Raw genomic sequence first — 19282 nt, forward strand, 5'->3', positions numbered from 1 at the left:
CTTCAGCTCTGGAACATGGATCTGAGGGTCGTCCTTAGTTGGACTTTGAAGGTGAAGACAAAATGAGCAGCGGCCCCGATGCAGAATGTATCCACATGTGGTATCTGGTGTGCAAATATGCAGCTAGCAAAGACGAGGTGATTGAGGTAGCTCTATCTTTAAGTGGTACCAGGTATCAGACAGTGTGACAGTGTTGTTTATTGAGACAGAGTCCAATGTTGTCTGTGATAGGTGAAGGAGAGGAATTGTTCTTCAGCACCTCAACAGAAGCTAATCAAAGTCGTATTGTTGGAAAAGCAGCAAGAGAATAGATTAATTGTGTTTTTCATCAGGGACATGGAAAACCATAGCATAATAATGTTCTGTTTCTGAATACAAACAAAGCCTTATTAAAGCGATTTCAACTTGCTGCTCAAAATCCAACCTATTACAGTATATGAGACAGAAAACAATTCAAACATGTAAAGGAAGGTGGTGCAGTCCACCCATAGACACTGAAATATTCAGTAACTTCATTTAACATGGTAGACTCTGTGAAATATTATATCAGAATATGTTTTTTAAATCAAAACATTTTCAAAATTTAAATGAAAAACAAACCATCATATTTTACAAATAATTGTTTTTGTAATTACGAGAAACTAAAGCGACTAATGTATACATTTAAGATTCGGCTTACATAGCTTCATTATTCTAAATGTTGGTGATTGGTGCCCACCTAAACAGTAGGGTTTTCATTATAATGAGTAATTTAGGAATTCAATCTAATGAAATGACTAACGTTCTCAACTCCCGGCCTCTTAACATTTCTCACACACTGAATGAGAGGTAGAGGGGAATGGGGAGAATAAGTAAAGAGACAGCAAACACAGGTGTGAGGGGTTTATCTATTGGGGGAGGTGAGGGGTAATCATGGCAAATTTTAATCAGTACAGATCAATAATTCATGGTCAGGGGACTAGCGAGCTGATTTCTAAAATGCCCCTTCTCTCTCTGACAGCCTTGTATGAATTATTCAGACTGCATTTATACAAAGAACTCCATCTCTGATACCTGATCAGTCAGTTAGAAACATTATGCAACAGGGAATGTCAATTAGACATAGAGAAAAAAAAGGCTCCCCTGGTATGTGCACAATAAAAAGAAAAACAAAGTGCATAGAGGCAAACAAGAAGATTAAACATGCAATAAGGTGTCCCAAACTTCATTGTCCTGCTAGGTTTTTATTCATTGAGCGGGGGCACGACCAAAGACAAGATTGTCACTGCAGCATGTGTCCACTATCAATCAGTTTATCTGTTCTCTAAAGTGAACTCCACCTACAATGAATCCAGCCACATGTCCAGGCTTTAATCATTACCATTGTAACCTCCTCCCTACTACTCCCTCAAAAACACATCTTCCCAGCTCCCCTGCCCATTTGCAATAATGCCGTCACCTCAGTTTCATCATTAACTAATCAGCAATGTCTCTTCTCCACTGTAGTGCTTTCACTGGCGGCCACAAGATGTTTGTAGTTAAACTAGGTGCCAATCTAAGAGCTCACACTCACACACATACCTCAAGGCCATACACACACTGGTTACTGCCCGATATTTAGCTCTCCTTTCCCTGGTCACGTTTCCACATGGGCACTCCTCTTGGTACTACTGGGTCCTTGTAGGTGGAATGACCTTGCCTTTCTGGCCTTAAAAGCAGAGTCACACCCCTGTCTTCCATCAGTTACTGAAAACTCCTGTTTTCAAGCATGTCCGTATCGCCGCTGAAACCAACACTAAACTACAAGAATACTTCCATGCTACTGGCTCTGTGAGGCTGAAGGCTTCTGGCCTTATGCTAAAGCTATAGCTTGGACAAGGACAATGCAACAATGTCGATTGTAAGCAGGTCTAATATCTACAATTTAACCATCTTAGTTTGGCATATTGATATGCATACTATTATTAGCACTAACACAAAGTGCAACTAAGGATTATAGGAATGTCATCAATGGATTTTTAACCAAAGGACTGGAAAAATTCAAATCTAGACCGGATAGTGGTACTTGAGGGTCATCATCAATCATAAAAAAGCTGTGACAATTCGTGCTGATTGGGACATAAATGCCTGAACCAAATTTCATGGCAATCTATTTCTGGAATACTTGTTTCTTTAATGGAATCTGATTGATATGTTTCAAGGGATCACTATGATCAGTATTATGCATCCTCTGGAAACCATGAACGTCTGGACCAGAATTTGTGCCAATCCATCCAGTAGATGTTAAACTATTTCACAGGATAAGTATTAAAAAAAACTGCAGGTGGCACTAGAGGTGTGGAGGATCAACAACACCTTAAGGATTAACACTCTGGGAACCCTGTATATCTGTGCCAAGCAATCCATCTCACCTCAACACCTTTCACTTAAGAAACAGAAATAGACATAGGTTGGCATAAGGAAATCAATGGATCACTCAGGTCATTGGGATTTTCCTCTGGGGACAATCCAAGTAGAAAATCGGAATGCAATCTATCCCATTTCGATACTTCATTTCGATACTTCATTCACGACCATTACTGACTGATTGACATTGCCAAGAAATAATTAAAAAAGTGTAACAAAATCTAACATACCCCCATATCTGTGACACTCTACAGTCATTACACATACTGCTTCATTACAGTATTTTTTGAGGACATGCTGCCCGAAAAAGTAAGTCTGTGAACTTACTAGTGCAAGGACAGAGGTGTTAGAGGGATGAGTGTACACAGTAGAGGAGGGATGGTGGTCAGGCAGAGAAAGTCAGATAAATAGACAGCCGAGGAATGAGAAAGTGTCATTCTTGTTGGGCACAATTTATCATGCCGTACCTGACAGCCAACAACCATAAGTCAACAAATAATCACTCTCAATAATTCAGAGGGATCTCTTGTGTCCTCCCTCCCCCTCTGCTTGCCCTTGTAACACATTCTAATGACACAGGGTCAAACAGCATGCCCATTTACACTCTTCATAAATGCAGTTTGACCATAGCATGGTTTTGACTCAACTGACTGTATTGCTGCAGTGCATGACAACAAGGTGGGGGACGGAGTAGAGGAAGAAAGCATTGCGTGTTGTTCATTCCTCCCAGTGTTTCTTAGCGATCCTGCATCTCACCGGCTGGACTAATAGGCTATCAGAATTGACATCTTCATGGGAACGTCCCACTGCTCATCACTCATACACAGATTTTCCTGCTGTTTCCTTACATTCCATTAACACCCTCCCATATTGCGGCCACACTTATCAGCCAGTGCTACTTTTCTTCTTTTAAAAATGACTAAAGATCAATGCCAGTTTTGTCAGTGGAAATGATTTCCTCAGGATAAAACGGTGACACAGGTATATGGGGATAAATTAGCATTAGAAATAAACGGGTAACACTTTACAATAACGGTACATTAATTAACTGTTAGTTAATGCTAAGTTAATGCTAATAATGGTTTGTTAGTAATGCTTATGAAGCATAAGCATATTTTTATTTATTAAGCATTTATTAAGAGTTATGTAATGCTTAGTAAATGCTTATTAAGCCTCAATTAAGCGTCAACTAACAGTAAACTAATGTACCCCTTATTGTAAAGTGTTACCAAGAAACGTTATTTACATGTGTGAAGGAGCCGAAGGATAATTGAATGCAGGTACCAAAGGACTTGATCAGGGCTGAAAGAGTTATGGGGCAGATAAATGTATATCGTCGCTCCAACAGCACGTGTCTTGTTTGGGATAGCTGGCCAGTCCATTCATCCCCGTCACGTTGCTGTCAGAGCCCTGCTGCAGACGAGTGATGACCACCCTTGTCAGACCAAGCGCTGTCTGTCTCCCTCTGAATGATAGAAACGTAGAGTGTGTCTGTACGCAAGGACAGATCAATTTCTTTCTTTCACTCTGTCATCTACGTCTCCTTGCTTTCCCTTGTCACGCCTTGAGAATCACTGTAACCTCTTCTCTTCTTAAATACAAGATTTAGATGTTTTTTTTTATTATTATTTTATACCATGGCTCTCTGAATCTTAATCCACACCTTTCATACATCTGTAGGGTTTTCACTCTGACATCTGTCCCTGCTGTGTGTCACTTCTCGACCTTTTCTCAGTGTGTGTGTCGATCATTTCTTTTGTCTGTGACTGCTGGCTTGGGTGAGCATGTGTGCTGTGTGTGTTTGTATCACAGCATGGGACAGGGAGGGGGGTGGGATCGCCACCGACTTGGGGATGCTGTGAAAATGTCATTGTTTGGTTGCGCTCTGCTTTATGACGCAGTTTATACAGCGTCAAGGATTTTTTTTGTTTCCCCCAGCGCGCCCTTGTGCTTTGTTTGCCTGGAATCAGGAATGGTAAATAAGTGGTAATGGGAGTGAATGGGAGGGGAAGTCAGCCGACGTCTTCCTATCATCACTTTAGAAGGTTGCGACCCCAAAGCACGGTGGCACGGAGCTGCTAAATTATTCAGGCTGTGTCTCAAGCCCTAATCTCTGGAGGAGACAGGCCTGTGATTGCTGTGAGCGGACTGACTGACATTTGCACATGAAAATCGCCTCTGTTTCCCCTAAACACCCGTTCGGCTAAAAGAACAGCAGAGGGACCCTGTTTCTGTGTTGGAGGGGGTGTGTGGGTTGTGGTGGGTTGTGGGAGGGTTGGTTAGCTTAAATATTCTGCTGATGAGCATTTAACAAGCAGGCTCTCTCAACATGTTTGTAACTCCTGGAGAAGCAAACTAGGGGAAAAGTTCTGCCAAGAGGTGAAACTGCGGCTCTGGGTTAATGAATATCATAAAAGTGTCAATATATTAGGCATAAACGTGGGCCCGAAAATTGGAGTGGCTGAGCAAGACCTAGGGGACTAGCAGACTCATAAATCATCTTTCTGAGTAGGGTCAAGGGCCATTTGACTGAGACATGAGCAGAAATGTGATTTTAGTTATGGGAATTTTTTCTCACCAATAATGTGACAATACAGTGCGGATATCCTGGCACACATATCGATTAAATGCCAGCATGTTGTGCTCATGGAAATTCCAGATGGCGGTGATTAATGCAAAAAAGAAGAGGGCACTACATTCTATCTCAGTCATTGTCAATACACTGTTTAAGGTTGTGTGCTTAAGGCAAGCGGGCAGTGCCAACTATTCTGTAATTACAAATAGAGGTTGGATTTATTTGTTAAATGTATTAAATCTTCAGTATGGATTGATACTTAAAACAACACAAGTTGTTTAGGGTTATTTGGCTGATTAAGGCTGGGTGCGCTTTAGATTATTCAGACTCCTTCAAGAGTGCAGTTAAAGAGTGTGTGCGAGGGAGGAGAGTGTGAACCTCTCTCTGTATGCTGGACCATGTCTCTGAGCTGAAGGCGAGTGGAGCTGGGATGAGGTGGGGCGGTACGGGGGGATAACGGGCCCTGCTGGGAGGGAGGAGGAGGAGAACACGGCTAAAGAGGGGGAGTGTGTGAGAAAGGGAGAAGAAGGAGGCGGAGCATCGGACAGATGACAAATTGTGATTAATAAATGTGCTTCAGGGCAGCATGTGTGGAGGGTTGTTATTAATAGAGAGAATTAGAGTGGCTGTGCAACTCAATCTGCACACTGTCACTCTGCATCAGGCCCCATAATCAGAGCCTAATGAAACAGCACAGCACCAGGATGTAGACACATCCACCAAGGCCGTGCACTCCGTCCGCTTACAAATCTACACTTACGGTACAGTAAAAACACACACAGGTAAGTCATGGAGAAAAATAATGTATTTCATGTCAGAGTTGAATTATCCTGCTAACAAAATTGGACCTATTTCCTGTGATGCAAGACCTCCGTTTCTTTTCCCTAATAAGTCCCTAAGCAGTCTTATTTTCAAGGGTCATGCGAAATACAAGCATCGGATGTAGGCTATCAGTGTTTTAAATTCACATGCTATGCTTTTCATGTACTGACATGACTGTGAATGGATGTTTATCTCCAGCATCTTTTTTGTTGTTGCCACAATTGTACTGCTCTTGTCGATTTCCATGTTTTAAGACCTGCCCCAAAATCACCTCTATATCCCTTATGACCTCCAAATTGATTTACAACAGAGTAATCTACATAGCAAAGAATGGGAGCTTGATAGCATGATTCTTGTCAGGGTTAACTGTCGAAGACGTGAGCAGTGGTCCCTTGGGAGTGACGGCCCTCCGGCAGCTACGTGCCTCTTGGGGACAATATGTCATCCTCCCTCAGAGCTGATGCTCGGTATGTGTTGTTGAGGATTGTGTACTGGTGCCACTATCTCAAAACAAAACACAATATGTCATATACCTGTAAGTGATATGTGACATAATATTAACCATAACCTCTGCTTGCAAGAAACATATGTTTTGTTTTGTGTATTTCAGGAATATAATTATTTGTATAAATGTAGAGGTGTTTAAAGGTTAAAATGAAAGTATCTGTATGTACTTTAAGAAACTATGCAAACAAACCAGCCACAGCAGCAGAGACATATAGCATGAGTAATGTAGCCATAAATAAGTTCTTGCTCCTCTCTCACTTGTTTACACACAACAAAAAAAGAGAAAGCCTGAGCTCAAATTATGCATGCGTGTGCACAAAAGACAGAGATTTATTCTTGGTGTGTCATAATGTATGAAATTAATTATGAAACAAACTAATAACTCAAACAGCCCAGCACTGATTCTACTATAGGCTTATCCTATTGGTGACAGGGGAGACTGTGAGTCAATGCAAGTGACATGATAAAGCAATAGTGTTGAAATAAAGAAAAAAGACACACACACACACACACACACACACACACACACACACACACACACACACACACACACACACACACACACACACACACACACACACACACACACACACACACTGTTTTCATCAACATAATGCATAATGTCGAAAATTTTAGTTGAGTGTGAATACTAAGGGGAACAGATCGAGAGGAGAATGAGGAGAGAGGGAGACAGACAGCTGAAAGACATTCGCATATTTCAATATTAATCACCTCAGTAATATTTTAACAGGCTTTAAAAAAATCCAATCCTGAGCATATTGCCTCTGACTGTTGGCAATGATTATCTGCCCCTTGCTGCTTAGGACCTCTGAGCACTGAGACTGACTGACCTGCAAACTGGGACTGACACAGCTTTTAACTGGTCCCTGCGCTGCTCAGCTTAACCAACATTTTCCCGATGGAAATATCACAGGCCATTGCTCCTTCAAGCTACCACGCCCTCCACCTCAATTTTCCCACGAAAATCCTACCCATCCTTGGAAAACCACCTTAAAAACTCCCTGTGATTATCGGCCTGTCCGTGTCTGGTGCATGGATCAGGGGATGATCCCTATTTTGCCAGGCAGTGGTCAACATATCTAAGGGAGAGAGGTCGAGGAGGTGGTGGTTGATGAAAAGGGAATCATCAATACTGTATTTAGGCCTATTCCCCTTGCTCCCCAATGCTTCGGCCATTAAACTTTAAACACGCAGATCCGCGGCTGTCAGACAGGTGACACAAGACTCCAAGGAAAAGATAATATGAGCTAAAGATGTTTCTGAATTGGAAGGTGATCACCAGTACATGTGACTGAAATTGTAAGAGGAATATTTGAGCCCACACGGAATTACATTATTATTTCCCCAATGTCACTGCAAAAAGTTAGAAAATGATAAAATGATGATACAAGATCCAAAAATCTTTGCCTTCCAGTATACTAATGGTGCAAAAACTCCATGTACTGTTCACCTGCATTAGTCTGTGTGGGTGTGTGTGTGTGTATGTGTGTGGACCAGAGTGCAGGCGTCATATGTGTTTGTGTGCAATGTTTAAGGTAAAGGAAGAAGAGCAGCACAATGTGTGGGGCAGGGTGCCTCACTAATGAGGCTTTATAGCTGCTGGATGCGAGTCACACACACAGACAATGGTCAGGGGAACATTTAGTGTCTCCTCTCCATTCCTCACACATCATGCTGAGGCAGCTTTTACTTAGTCACCCTCCTCTGTCCTCCCTTCCCCGGCATACAGAAGATGAAAACATCGCTTTGCCTAGGTTTTGGCAAGATTTTTTATCAAACATTTTACCCGTATGGAGTTTGCCTCTAGCAACAGGTGAATGTCAGGCTAACAAGACACAGATGAGAGGCATCCCTGCAGTATAGCCCACATTTTGCAGTAAGGTACATTTACCATTTGATTTGGTCTCAAATAGCAATGATATTGCTAATAATTATAATAGAAAAAATTTAATGGAGTGCATGTTACCCTTCTTTATAGGTTGCCAATACATTTACATACAAATACATTTGGCTGTAGACTATTATTATTTATAAATTAAACACAGAAGAGCGAACTAAAAATCATGTATCATGTTGTGTAGGGAAAGAGCGCGCGAGAGAGAGAGTGAGAGAGAGAGAGAGAGAGAGAGAGAGAGAGAGAGAGAGAGAGAGATCTAACAGGTGTCGGCTATAGGACTGCCCATGGACCAAACAACTGCAATAAGCGATACAGTAGACATCCAATCTCAACAGGAGCGTCAGATTGCCGCGCGTCCTTCATTTGGAATTGCGTCAAAAAGTGTTCAAGCAGGTATTTTCTGGGCTTCGTTTCCTCTGATATTACACTCAATTTCCTACCTGGAAAGAAACGAGGGGATAAGGCGCTGATTAAGAAACTCTCATCACTTTCCTGGCATCTCCTGCGCGCCCGCCGGCTCCCCGGCTCTTCATTAGACACTCCAGCACTCTTAAGTCCTTCAGTCGTTTTGGTGGGACGCGGACTGAACTGGTGGACAGACATTTGTGTCCTCCACAAAATATTTTTGGATTAAAAAAGAGCAGATGGTGAGTTTTACTCCGTCTTTTTTTCGTTTGTTTTAACAGTTTTAAATTCAACCAGAAACGTGTTCTTGCATGGGGCTTAGTGGATAATGACACATTGTATGTAATTTACTTGTATCACCTATACAAATACAATCATTATTTTAAGAAATTATTTTATCGTTTTAAGAAAACATTATTATTTTGATATTTATCTTTATCATTTCATTTTAAACAGTCCTTGAATTATTTAACTGCACTCATAATTGTGGTATGAGGACAAATCAATCATTGAGAGTCTTTGCTATTTTTTTCAGGAGAAGATATAGCCAGAGGAGGAAGCACACCCAGATTGAAGTCTTCAGGGTTTCCTGAAAATACCATCTTTTTAGAGGAACAGAGAAAACAAGATACAAGTGGAAGTCACAAGACAATATTGACGACAGGAAAAGAGCTCTGATGAACTTTCATCACCAACAGTGAAGTGAAAAATCTACATGAAGTGAAATCCCATTCTTTGTAGTGGGGTTTGAAGGAAGATTTTTTTTTTGAAAAACTGCAAATCTTACTTTACCCAAGAAAATCAACAAAACCTCCACTCCCTCCTCAATGAGCTGAATTTGGTATCAGCCGTCATAGCAGTCTGTTAAAAAGGTCTGCCTCTCTGATAACGGTCTCCATGCCAGCCATGGTTCCTGTTTGACGCGGAAAATTATACTGAACCGGAGGACAACAGGGGAAGTCAAAAAAGGTGAACCAGACATCACCAGATAAATTATGTTTTTCGTAGTGTGTCACCACAAATCTGAGACATCCAGATTGTTGTGTTTATGTCCTTAAACATTGTGGTGTGTAAGATTTTCGTCTTTTGAACTATAGACATTTAAATTCCTGATCCCTGGTCCCTTGGGTCCTTTATCATTTTTCTATGATTCTCTCATCCAGTTGTCTGCCATTTTGTGTTTTTCTGTGGTAGCCCAGTAATACACTGTTTCCCCTCCACTCCCCACATCCTGGTTCAGCTTTTCATATTGCACCGGTTCCCTGCGCGGCTTAATCGTGGCCGGCACTATTCCAGCCAAGGGGGAAGAGGACTTCCTGACGCTGGCCGCCTCGCGGCTCAGCCGCAGGAAACGTGTGATAGGAGCTGCTGTAGGTGTGGCCATGGTTCTGATACTATTGGTGGCCATTCCTCTGCTGGTCCACACAACCAAAGGGAGGAACAGCGGAAATACAGGGAGTCATTATGAGATGCTGGGGAGCTGCAGGATGGTATGTGATCCCTACACCACGTCTCAGCCGGGCCAGGAGCTCACAGCAGTGTCCCCTCCCCCCCAGGATTACTCTGGGAAGAAGATAAAGAATGGCTTCCGAGGGCCTCCGGGCGTCCCTGGCTCTCCAGGAGTACGCGGGCCACCTGGAGAGCCAGGTAAACCAGGGCCACAGGGGCCCCCGGGTCCAGGTCCTGGTGGCTACTCTCCCTCACTCTACACCCCTAAGATCGCCTTCTACGCAGGGCTACGCAAACAGCACGAGGGGAATGAGATACTGAAATTTGATGACGTGGTGACGAATGTGGGTAATTACTATGAGCCCAGCACCGGGAAGTTCACATGTCCTCTGCCTGGCATCTACTTCTTCACCTACCATGTTCTAATGAGAGGCGGTGATGGGACCAGCATGTGGGCGGACCTGAAGAAGAACGGCCTGGTTAGTAAATGCGTGTGTATGTGCGTGTATGGATGTGTGTGCTTACCCTAAAGGGTCTGTATGGATGTGTCTTTTGGATGTATGCACACACACGACCAAGCAACATAATCTTTTCATTGTTGACCGTCTTGTGTTACCATTGACTCACATTCACCTCCATAACATTGAGCTCTTCACATTCAGAGCACATTCCACTTTGCAGGTGGCAACATGACAGCCAAAGAATGAAATGGCAACCGTTCTCCTCATTAAGGGGAATTCCTGCTATACAGTCTAAAATCACAGCCACAGATATTATGCATTCCCACATGTACCGTGCATCTAAATGACAAGTGGCAGAATGCAGCCTGCCGCCACCAAAGGCAACAGTCAGTCTAATTAGTACATATCATACATAGAGCTTGATTATCGCCTAAACAAAAGTGCAAAAGGGCACAGGAGAAACGTCTGTCAGAACGTGAGACCAGGCAGTTTACACTTCAGCTAAATAAATAATGAACGTAAAATTGACAGTCCACTCATCCACTCCCTCATTCCCCAGACACTAATTAAAGACAGAGGGGCTGATGGGGGGAAGAGGAGAGGAGAAGTGGGATAAATCACAGGGATTTCATCAGAGGACGGCAAAATACAGGAACACATTCTTCAAGTTGCTTTTTACATTCATTCAGTCATTCATCAAGGACTTTTAAATGCAAATACTCTCAGATCTCACTTTTAAAGCAAGTAGTGTAACAAGGACTGTCGAGACATGCACATGTCCAAATGTACACTCATACATACTGTATGATTTAGCACCACAGTTGATCATAAGGTTGATTTAGAACGGCTCAATTACACTCGAACTGGTTAGACGTAAAAAAAGAAATATTTTAAACCCTTCATCGTTAGCCATTGATTAAGTGTGTGCTTGAGACCACAACGGTGAATATGTGTTTAAGGCTGCCTGCTTAATAATGTCCTATATTGTCATTCAAGTCATCTTAGCCTGCTAAATAATTGATACACCTTAGATTGGATCCCCGAACACCCGCTATACTTTCCTCTCCTAACCCCTCCCAAGCATGTTCATTGATTCTCCATTAATTATCTTTTCACTCAACTCAATCACTTAACCTCACCCAGGTCCGTGTGGCGCCCGTCAGGTGGCCTCCTTAAAAAGTTCACCTAACAGGGATCTACCCACACAGAGCGTCTGCTAGATGAAAGTGGAGTGCAAATGAAGTGCTGCGGAATGCCTGATCATGTTTGGAGTTATTGAAGCCCCGAGGCAGGCGCATACTTTGCCTGTCAGTCACTGGCTAGGCGGGTTTACTAAATGGGCACTATGTCTTAACAGTTTGCATTCCCCCTGACTGTAGAAACAAACAGACGGTTTTTACCATTGCCGTAGTTGCTGAGGTTTTATTGGATCTGTTGTCTGCCGACTGGGCTTTTTTAACCCCCCTCACCCCCCCCCCCCAAAAAAGAGAAGAGAAAAACATTGCCATTTGTATTTCCATTTGTATTCGTTTGTGATGTAACTTTGACACACAAGAGACAGGACTTGACAGGGACATGCCGAGACGTCCACTTGGAGACAGTGAAAGGGGGAGAAAAACAAGACAAGTGAGTTGATGGTAAGATCAGGGGTGGAGCAGAGGAAGATAGATGACTTAATGGAGGTGTGGAGACAATGGGCTGCTATACGAGGCATCAGGGAGGCTGGTGGTGAAGGCCAGGACGAGATCATGCACGATGACCAATGGACACCCGCTCAACAACGTCTTGGGCTTGACAAGTGACCAAGGCCGGCCAGAGAGAGAGAGAGAGAGCCTTAAACTGGATTACAAATTGTTATGCACCAAATTGCTGACAGACCGGATTTGAGAGCAGTATATTAATTATTTTCTGGATACCAATAAGATTTTCTCTGGACATTTTTTCATACACAATTCTTTTATGTCAACTTATAATATGCACATTGTATTGGCTAAAACGCCGTGACTTGTGACACGGAGTGCAATGTCAGGAGGATGTGCTTACAGCGACAAGGCCTCCATAGGATTCCTTTAGATCCAATACCTATTACCTGCACTAAATACCCTCTCTGTAAAGGCCTACCTGCTCTCTCCCCAATCATTGCAGCATGACAGGGCCTCAGAGTCAAGGGATTTGTGATTGAAGGGGGTCTTCAGTTGCTTCTGTGTTTGCAATGCGACGGCCATCGACTTACGGCACAATTGCGATGTAGGATGTGAGTATTTGCTCAACACTGGTTACACCCTATTGTTGTTCAGCCGCTCAACCCATGAGTTATGCTATTTGCACGGTTAAGAAACACAAGACACACACATTGCGAATTTGGTAAACTAGTTTGGGAAGATGATGGATCCATATTAACTCCTTACAAGACGTAATTATTGAATTTTCATATCTATCGTTGCTCATAATGCTTAGTTATGAATGTATTCTTTTCATTGGTAAATAACTTTATATAAAAAAACTCTATTCCTAAATCACTGTCCAAGACACATGAGTTGCATGTTACTCAATATTCCTGTTTAGCAGCAGATGTTATTAAGACAGTCTGTTGTCATGCTCTACGCTTTTAAAAGGGGGGTAATATATGGTGTGCAAAATCTCAACAGAACATCTCCCTTACCCCTCATTAATTGAAATGTGAGGCGTTCACCCTTCACCACATTTATATTCAGTATACTGTATGTATATTAAATCTTCTTAATAAAACGTGCAATGCAGACAAATAGATACAAGCCGGCTCAGCTAACATTTTATCTCCCTCTCATTTCTTCTGTTGTGGACTCTTTTAATAGATTAGTTTAAGGTCAAGTCATTTCACACTAGTGTTCAAATGTCATGGCTCCCTGTAATGACTGCTACCTGTATTAACTTCCCCCAGCACAGAGACTTAACTTTAATTAGTCTGAGAACGAATGGCAAGAAATAATCAGATACATAGGAACATCTGTGTCCATGAAGGCAAGCCAAATGGTGTCTCTTTGGTCAATAAGATTTCTAAAATAAAACATCACAATGTGCATGTGATGAAACACAGTAATTTTTTCCCCCAAGTAAGTCAATCTCTTTTCATTTCGTGCACAGGTTTGACCATTAAACTGCAACAGACTGTAATACCCAATGGCAGGTAATAGCAATCCAAGGTACGGCTCAATGCTACAGTCGCCTGTTGTCATGTTATCCTCTTGGCTCCCAGAGGAGAAGGGAAAACCTATTCAATAAATATTCTATTTCCACAACATCGCCCCACACCCTCCCACCAGCCTCCGAGCCATGTGCGGGAGGAGTCCCTTAGGTAAGTTTAACAGCTACTTTTCTATTGTCTCCGCTCTAAGAGGTCAGTATATCACAGTGAATGAATCCTGTCACTTTTATTACCAGTGGAGCACAGCCCAACAGATAAAAAACAAGACTTCATATACACCCCACATCTCCCCGGCCCCACAAAATAGCCTCGCTTGATCGGCCTGTTACTCCAGGCCCCCGTCTCTCCCCATTTCCCTCAGCCCTCTGGCCCTTGGTTTGGTCCCCCCCCCTTTCCTTTTTGTCTATCCATGTGTGCTGCATAAAATGACACTGCAGCTGCTCCCCACACCACCATTCCCTCCTGCTCTTGGCCTGTGGCCCCTTGTGCTCCCTGCCGTGTTTGCTGGAGGCCCTATTATGAAAAGGCTAGGTGGAGACAGAGACAGCCAAAGGCAAACCCTGCCCCCCCCCCCCTGCCTCACGGCTCAAAAGCCCTTCCCAGCTCCAGGATCAGCGCAGTGTGCAGCCTGCTTCACAAGGATCAGTCTGTGTGTACTCCGGCCGTAACCATCTCCTCTGTTAGCTTCAAGGTCTAATCCTGTCGCGGCTTCCTTCCTCAAAAGCCTCTCTGTTTGGTATCTGCATTTACAAATGTCTTTCATTATCCAGCGCACACATCGAGAACATCAGCTGAAGTACCAATTCATCTATCATATATTGGCAAAATTATTTCTGTGCTGCCGAGTGATGATGAATATTATTTTCCCGCAGAATTCCACCACTCTTCCATGCATTAAGTCATGAGCATCTGAACAGGCCTAGGGGTGGGGGATGGGGCGGGGTCTCCCTATACATCTTCCTCTGTTACACTGTTTGGCGGAAAAAATTATGAGAAGCATGACATATGCCTGGTGTCGATGGCAAGTCACAACAACAGCATCACTGTCAGCTGTAGCCAAAGATGCAAATGTAATATTGGCTTGTCACTACACGTCAAGCAAAACAACAATATAACCTTTACGGATGACAATGGACTGGTGTCGTTATTTGAGAGATGGTCTTACGAGGGCCTACGAAAGGGTAGATTATGTTAAGTGTTTACTAATTATACTAATTGGGCAACCTGGTTTACACGACGGAAGCCAACACTTAACAACAACAAAAATAATTTGTATGGGTCTGATTATAAAACAGATTTAATGCTTATTTTTTCTAATTCTTAGTATACATTTTGTATGTACTACATGTTATTACATATTGATAACTAACCACATTCTATTTAAGTGCCTGCTACCTATAGGCTATTGTAAGAGAGATGCATTTTTTGATTTATGTGTTGTATTTCTGCTATTTCAACGAGAAAAGCTAAATAGCTCTGAAATTCCCACAATAATTGACAGAAAAAGGAATAGGCTGAAGCCCTATATAATCCAAAAAATAAACCAGATATCCACATTATGAAAGATAAACAATTCACTCTAATTGATTTATTTAATTATTTTATATTTGACCCATTTTCCATTGTAGTCCTTAATTATTTTAGATTTTGGGTGAACGCACTATAGGTTGCATTCCTAAAATTCTCCTAAGGAGGATGTGTCAATAACAGTCGCTCCAATCATCAGACATATGTCAGCTATCAGTGGCCTAGTGTCTAGCTCACTGTCCATCCACGGTGGGAGCACTCAATCTGTGTCAGCAGCCAGACAAGCCACGCACATCCCCATGACAGCTACAGAATATGATCTGCAACTCAACTGCCATCATGTCATTCCCATCACCAGGGCCACTTTCTCCCCAATGAGCATGCATCAATTTGAAAAACAGTCAATAACTGAGCAACATAGACTGAATTACTGTTACAAAAAAAACACACAGATGCCCACAGCACCTACCCATTTTGCCCTGGTCTGAGCACTTGGTTTCTCTATCTATCAACCCTGGAGTTGTGTTCAATTTCCCAGACACAATCTGCAGGTTGCCCTTAAATGAGATGCGGGTCATGGATGCCGCATCCGACATACAGCATAGTGGTGACCAGTGAAAAGTGTGTCCCTGTCCACTCTAAACCCGATTGATTAAGGGAGCAGAGAAGTAGATCTCCAGAGGTTTCACATCTCAACAGCCACACAGTTAAACCGACCACAGATACTCTATACTCTACTACAGCAACAGTCTTGTTTTATTAGATTTCAGAGTGTGTAGTCCACATGGGGTGTTTTATGGCTATGTTTCTCACTGCAAAGCTATCTATCTATCTATCTATCTATCTATCTATCTATCTATCTATCTATCTATCTATCTATCTATCTATCTATCTATCTATCTATCTATCTATCTATCTATCTATCTATCTATCTATCTATCTATCTATCTATCTATCTATCTATCTATCTATCTATCTATCTATCTATCTATCTATCTATCTATCTATCTATCTATCTATCTATCTATCTATCTATCTATCTATCTATCTATCTATCTATCTCTACTTTTCCATCCATCCATCCATCCATAAGGGTTGTTCTGCAAAAAAGGTATTATTTTAGATAACACTTTTGGAAAATGAAACATTAAATAATAAATACATAATTGGTATCTTGCTTGCGAGATTAAAAGTACAATAATAAATAGGAAGATTCTATGTCCTCTTCAGCTGTAACTCAATCTAGCCATGTGTGTTTAAACGTCTACAATGAGTAAACCCAATTAAATGTGTTAACAAACAAGTAAAGATCCACTGCTGCCCGGTCAATAAAACCAAACTCACACACAGCATGCAAATGTGAAAGTGTCTGGCTGCGGCATAGCCACTCGATATCATGCATATTGAGCTGGCCCAGGATCACAAGCAACAGGTCAATAGCTGCTGTGGATAGTGATGCTGTTCCTCGGCTCAGCTTTTCTCCCCAAAGGCAACCTGTTGTCCCCAGTGAGTCCGCTTATCTCCACAACCCATCCTCCGTCCATTTTTATACATTCATTTTGAGCCCCGGCCCCAGCTGATCAATAATAGGCAGAGAGGCCATGTTCTGAGGTCACATCTGAGGGTCACAGGTCACAGTCCCATCTATCTGTTTATCCAGTGTGAATGTGGAGGTGATGTCACTCTTAAGAGTGTCTCATTTAAAGGCTGTTAATAATTAATCGTGACCAAGCCAGCAAAAATTTAAAATGCGATAAAGGAACAGAATGAGACATGATGGTGGCTTTGTTTTTTTTTAAAGAGCTGCAAAAGTTCCCTGGAGCTGTTGAGTAAGTGGCGGTGACATTTGCAAGTGTTTGTTCAGTTTCGTCCATGTTTCTAATTGTCAATGCGTGTGTGTCCTCTGTGGCTGACAGGTCAGAGCCAGCGCCATCGCTCAGGACGCTGATCAGAATTACGACTACGCCTCCAACAGTGTGATCCTGCATTTGGACGTGGGCGATGAGGTGTGTGTGCAGCTGGACGGAGGCAAGGTCCACGGAGGGAACACAAACAAGTACAGCACCTTCTCTGGCTTCCTCATCTACCCGGACTGAATATGGTGTGTCCTCGCACAGTGGAGAATGGACAACCGACAACCGACATACGCATAGACATATTCACACTTATTCAGACGTAAAAGTATGCAAATGAAGGCACCTATACACGAGAATGCACACCTACAGACACTCACACACACACACACACACACACACACACACACACACACACACACACACACACACACACACACACACACACACACACACACACACTAAGATTACAACAGACTACAGAAGTGTGGTTCTGTAGTCGGAGATAAATGGAATTAGGACGAGAAGTGTGATTTTAAAGGCCAATCATTATGAGCTGTTGCATTTATTGAAGCCCTTTGTATGCAAATACGAATTTCGGAATGTGTACAGTAGGTGCACATAACGATCACACGTCGTGGCTCTAAAATACTTTTATGTGTTCCATATTAACTTACATTGTGAGAACTTGACTATAACAAACACCATCAGTCTACCTGTTTTTTAATGCAATAATGGTGGTGAGGGCGCCATTAATAAAGATGACTTCAGCTGAGGCAAATGCACACCCGCTGTGTTCCAGTCTTGACCTACACAGTATTTACCTTTTACATTCCTGCTCTCCGTACCAGTGACCTCTGATCGAATAACCTGCCTATATTTTGCAAAATCATCATTGTGAAATATTTTCCTCCTAATGTGAATTAAGCCACATGAAACAGCCTGTTGTCATTCACCACTGCATTGGGGGGCAGAAGTGATTCAAATAAGGCCGTCTGAATAAGTTCAAACGTTTGACCTTTCTTTCCTGTTCCCATTATGACACCTGATGTCACACACTAAGATAAAACAAAACATATTGATGTAACAAGGCAACACGTCGCAACACAGTTTATTGTGTGTGATGAAGTCTTAATTGCAAAGTGCATTATTGACAATATTGTATGTGTGTGTGTGTGTGACGTTATGTCAATGTGTATGAGTGATAAATACATACTGTAAAATATAATGTGGCAGAGAAAAGTAACAGCTGCAGTGTTTTATTTAAATTCAAAGTTGTACAATACATTACAGCAATGTTGCTGTATTAACACATTTTTGAGAGACCCTGTCAAAGCATCATCATATGTATAAACACAGTAATCCTGGGCTGGGCTGTCCGGTTTGTCGAATAGGATGAGTGAGTAGACAATTGCTATTAAAATATATATACCTACCATGTCAGTGTTCTTGCCTGTTGTTTTGGCGTGGTGAAGTTTAGGGTCGGATAAATGGCATATGTATACGTTATACAGTCATAAACACACGCAGACCCTTGTTCATTTTTAATTTGCAAGTGAACGCGACTCGGAGAATTGGATTGTATGACACGGCTCCGTAGACTTAACAGCTGAGATCGAAGCGACAGTGGCGGCCCACAGCTACTGCCTGCTGCAACATGGATTTTCAATATGTCTTAAGACACTGTCCAAGACACACACATTAATAGGACTATATTGATCTCTGCTTATAATACACCCAGGATCCACAAAATCCAGACGATGCATACATTTTAAATGTAACAATATAGTGATCAATTGTAGCCTACAAACAAACCAAATTGGTTCAGCCTTTTCGATGAGCCAATAAGAAGAAATATTCCTTAAATAAAATTGGAAAATTTATTTCGACTGATTCACTGTTAACCTAACGTATTACTGTCTGTCTATGTGATGATTAACAGTAGGGCCTATAACCCTATGTAGCAATTTTGTTTTAGTCAAATAAACAAAGAATATAATCTAAGTTGGCGTATTTCTGATCCATTCCCTTTTCTAGGTTTATAAATTACTTATACAGTGTGTGTACCTTATTAAATATGGCATGAAATGACTGATTTGTAACATACTGTGGGTGTCTTTCATCTGATGGATTGTGCAAAAAAACACAACTATACGCATGATATAAAAACTAGTCAGTATGTATGTACTAGTTTGT

At 42.1% G+C, this 19282-nt stretch overlaps 1 protein-coding gene across 1 annotated transcript; it reads left to right on the forward strand.

Moving 5' to 3' along the window:
• Positions 1-9994: 9994 nt before the first annotated feature.
• On the forward strand, positions 9995-17329 carry c1ql4a (complement component 1, q subcomponent-like 4; the record flags this gene model as incomplete). Its single annotated transcript, XM_080030979.1, has 2 exons — positions 9995-10540; positions 17150-17329. 2 exons carry the CDS (start codon positions 9995-9997, stop codon positions 17327-17329), a joined length of 726 nt encoding a protein of 241 aa, XP_079887105.1.
• Positions 17330-19282: the final 1953 nt, after the last annotated feature.

Source organism: Ammodytes marinus (assembly GCF_949987685.1).
Source record: "Ammodytes marinus genome assembly, chromosome: 7".
Lineage (NCBI taxonomy): Eukaryota > Metazoa > Chordata > Actinopteri > Uranoscopiformes > Ammodytidae > Ammodytes > Ammodytes marinus.